The sequence below is a fragment of the Galeopterus variegatus genome, unplaced genomic scaffold, assembly GCF_000696425.1.
Source record: "Galeopterus variegatus unplaced genomic scaffold, G_variegatus-3.0.2 Scaffold71039, whole genome shotgun sequence".
Classification (NCBI taxonomy): Eukaryota; Metazoa; Chordata; class Mammalia; order Dermoptera; family Cynocephalidae; genus Galeopterus; species Galeopterus variegatus.
Window position 1 is genome coordinate 1 of NW_007797150.1, and position 1,361 is coordinate 1,361.

At 62.5% G+C, this 1,361-nt stretch overlaps 1 protein-coding gene across 1 annotated transcript; it reads left to right on the forward strand.

The window, feature by feature from the left end:
* The first annotated feature begins 8 nt into the window (after positions 1–8).
* LOC103584632 (guanine nucleotide-binding protein G(t) subunit alpha-1-like) lies at positions 9–1,137 on the forward strand. The gene is made up of 4 exons (XM_008565561.1): positions 9–31; positions 279–408; positions 695–848; positions 947–1,137. Exons 2-4 carry the CDS (start codon positions 280–282, stop codon positions 1,135–1,137), a joined length of 474 nt encoding a protein of 157 aa, XP_008563783.1. The 5' UTR covers positions 9–31; position 279.
* Positions 1,138–1,361: the final 224 nt, after the last annotated feature.

A 1,361-nucleotide genomic window follows, 5' to 3' on the forward strand; every position in this document is an offset into this window, starting at 1 on the left:
CGCAGTTCTCCTTCAAGGACCTCAATTTCCGGTAAGACACAGAGCCCTTGCTCAGGGGCCTGCCCGGGAGATCGCGCCGAGGCCCTGTCCTGTCCCAGAGGTCCCATCCCTACGAGAAACCCTGCGCCTTCTCGGACACTCCCCCAGCAGAATGGCCCGGCCCCTCCAGATGCCAGTCCCATCTGAGAGCTCCCCAACCTGCATAGAGAGGAGAGGGGATGCCTGTGGGGGCGTCCGGGGGGCCCGATGCGCGGGTTCAGGCCCACACGGCCCCACAGGATGTTCGACGTGGGCGGGCAGCGCTCAGAGCGCAAGAAGTGGATCCACTGCTTCGAGGGCGTGACCTGCATTATCTTCATCGCTGCGCTGAGCGCCTACGACATGGTGCTAGTGGAGGACGACGAAGTGGTGAGTGCCAGTAGGGCCTAAGTCTCCTAAAGGCAGATGGAAACAGTGCTGTGGAAGGGTAAGCGTCTGGCTGGGGAGGTTCATTCCATAGCGGTCTGAAGGAGGCGAGGAGGCAGCCAGCAGCCCCGCTTAAGGGGGCAATGTGGGAGGCTGTCTGTGAGCCGTCTGACCGGGGCAGCCCCCAGTGCCCGGGAGCCCAGAGATCCGGGGCTGGCCTGTCAGAGGCGGCCCGCGTGGGAGCGGTTGCCCTTGTCCCCTGGTGCCCGACAGCTGCTGCTTTCCTCAGAACCGTATGCACGAGAGCCTGCACCTGTTCAACAGCATCTGCAACCACCGCTACTTCGCCACCACGTCCATCGTGCTCTTTCTCAACAAGAAGGACGTTTTCTCCGAGAAGATAAAGAAGGCCCACCTCAGCATCTGTTTTCCGGACTACGACGGTGGGAATCCCTGGTCCTGCCACCAGGCGGAGTCCCAGCCCCACGATCTCGCCCGGGGAAGGGTCGGGGCAGCGAGTAAGAGCTCCCCTCCCCCGCAGGGCCCAACACGTATGAGGACGCTGGCAACTACATCAAGGTGCAGTTCCTCGAGCTCAACATGCGGCGCGACGTGAAGGAGATCTATTCCCACATGACTTGCGCCACGGACACACAGAACGTCAAGTTTGTCTTCGACGCTGTCACCGACATCATCATCAAGGAGAACCTCAAAGACTGCGGCCTCTTCTGAGGTGGGATCCTCGATGGCCTGGCCGGACGCACCCTTCTCTTCCCGCATAGTCTCAGTACCCCAAGCCGCTCCCCCAGCTTCCCTCCCACCTCACTACTGCTGACCCCGCCTCAGACCATCAGGCCTCGCCCCAGCTCTCCAGCCTCACTCCGCTTCCTAGCGCCCCACCCCCAAATCCCAGACTCAACGCTTCCAGGCCCCACCTGGCTCCTCAGGCTACACCC